Below are 2,296 nucleotides of genomic sequence, written 5' to 3'. Positions count from 1 at the left end.
GTGTGATGAATGTTGTCTTTTCTGCATCCTCCTCATCCATCAAGATCTGGTGGTACCCCGCATAACAATCCACAAAAGAACCGATCTCATGCTTGGCACAATTGTCAATCAAAATGTGGATATTTGGCAATGGAAAATTATCCTTTTGACTTGCTTTGTTGAGATCGCGGTAATCAACGCACACCCTGGTCTTGCCGTCTTTATTTGGCACTGGCACAATATTAGCTAACCAAGTGGGGTATCGCGTGACTCGAATGACCTTTGCGTCCAACTACTTTGTGATTTCCTCCTTGATCTTCACACTCATGTCAGTTTTGAACTTTCTTAACTTCTGCTTGACGGGAGGGAATATTGGGTCAGTGGGAAATTTGTGAACCACCAAGTCAGTACTTAGACCTGGCATGTCGTCATATGACCATGCAAAAATGTCTTTATACTTAAATAGTGCTTTGTTTATTTCCTCCATGATTAGTGGTTCCAAGTGGACACTTATCTTGGTTTCTTTGATATTATCTAGATCCCCTAAATTGATTGCTTCAGTTTCATTCATATTAGGCTTGGGTTTCTCTTCAAAGTGACTTAGCTCTTTACTAGTTTCCTCAAATGCTTCCTTTTCATCATATTCTATTTCATCATCACACTCTATTTCTTGGATTATTATTTTAGAGTTAGATTGGCTTTTAAGACTTGGCTGAAGATTACTCATGCATGTCATGTCATTGAAACCAGCATAAAAAGAACTGTACAAAGAAAGAAAAGAAAATGCCAATATCAGGAGTAATGGAAAAAGGGAAATTGCATTTCATTAAAATAAGGGATAGAATGGTTTGTACATCAAAACAGACAAAAAATAAAATCTAAATTACAACCCTGAAATAATCCAGACAAACTGAAAGGAAAACAAAGAAAACTACAAAAATTCCTTCCAAGTAGGGAGAATAGTAGCATCCCAATTGTTAAGCTTCACTTTTGGCCTAATAAACTGGACATCCGCTTTGCTGGAACCTTCCCCAGTTTCTACCATGTTCACCTCATCAAACAGACTGTGGAACCTTTTAACCAATTCCTCATCAAAATCAACTACATGTTTTGGAACTGTTGTCGTTGGACGCTTCACGACCCCTGCCTTGATGAAAGACCTGGAGAGACGTGGGACTGGCTTAGGGAGTGACCATGCCTTCTTTTTCAGCTTTCTAGCCTTCTTCACATCATCCCCTGTAGGTTTGAACCCCAGACCAAATGTACCCAGATTTTCATGCAAGGACACTGGCTGCACGATACCTTGCAGAGATGCACTCAGACACTTTCCCAGCACAAAAACATTTTTGAACATTTCAGTTGCTACCATAACGATTGCAAAAGCAAACTTTGGTCTTGGAATGTATTCCACTTATGGAATCTTTTCAACCGATACCGTTTCAGAAACTTGATAGACCCACGGCCCCTTATCTTTTTCAGCTTCAATAAACGGGACTGATGTATCATTGAAAGCACATAAGTTCTCATTGCCATGCACGACGATTTCTTATCTATCCCATTTGAACTTCACCATCTAGTGTAAAGAAGATGGAACCTCCTTGGCAACATGTATCCAAGGCCTACCCAACAGAAAATTGTAAGAAATAGCCACATCCAGTACCTGGAACTCCATGGTGAATTCAACTAGTCCTATTGTCAAATCGAGCATGATGTCGTCAACAGAGTCTTTTCCCCTTCCGTCAAAACCTCTGACACATATGTTGTTCTTGTGAATACTCTCATCATCAACTTTTAACTTGTTCAGGGTAGAGAGAGGGCAAATGTTTGCACTAGAACCATTGTCAACTAACACCCTTGTGACCACAGAATCTTCGTATTTCACAATGAGATAGAGGGCTCGATTGTGTTCTATATCCTCTAGAGGCAAATCATCATCCGAGAATGTGATCCAGTTAAACTCAAATATCTTATTGGAAATATTCTCCAAATGGCTCACTGTGATTTTGCCGGGGACATGAGTTTCGTTCAAAATCTTCATCAAGGCCCGGCGGTGCTCATATGAATGGATCAACAATGATAACAGGGAAATCTGAGCAGGAGTCTTTCTCAACTTTTCTACGATGAGTGTTTTAGGTTTCCTTAACTCTTCCGGGGCAAAGCATCTCCCCGGACGAGTTAATCCCTGGGCCTCGTTAACTTCCTCTTTCACTTACTTCCCCTTATAGGTCACTATCACTCGCTCATAGTTCCATGGGACAGTCTTGGTATTAGCTACCGGTGGCTGGGTCATAGGTTTGATAATGATAGGGTCCGTGCG

The 2,296-nt window shown here is 40.8% G+C and overlaps 1 protein-coding gene across 1 annotated transcript; it reads right to left on the bottom strand.

The window, feature by feature from the left end:
• Positions 1–1,552: 1,552 nt before the first annotated feature.
• LOC142174268 (uncharacterized) lies at positions 1,553–2,017 on the bottom strand. The gene has a single exon (XM_075240058.1). The coding sequence runs from the start codon at positions 2,015–2,017 to the stop codon at positions 1,553–1,555; it is 465 nt and encodes a 154-aa protein (XP_075096159.1).
• Positions 2,018–2,296: the final 279 nt, after the last annotated feature.

The sequence above is a fragment of the Nicotiana tabacum genome, chromosome 20 (genome assembly GCF_000715075.1).
Source record: "Nicotiana tabacum cultivar K326 chromosome 20, ASM71507v2, whole genome shotgun sequence".
Taxonomy (NCBI): Eukaryota; Viridiplantae; Streptophyta; class Magnoliopsida; order Solanales; family Solanaceae; genus Nicotiana; species Nicotiana tabacum.
Note: the sequence above shows the minus strand (reverse complement) of the source record. Positions and strands in the feature narration are given on the sequence as shown.

Coding starts and splice junctions, on each gene's coding strand:
- LOC142174268 (XM_075240058.1), bottom strand. CDS start 2,017: ATGAAGATTTTGAACGAAACTCATGTCCCCGGCAAAATCACAGTGAGC.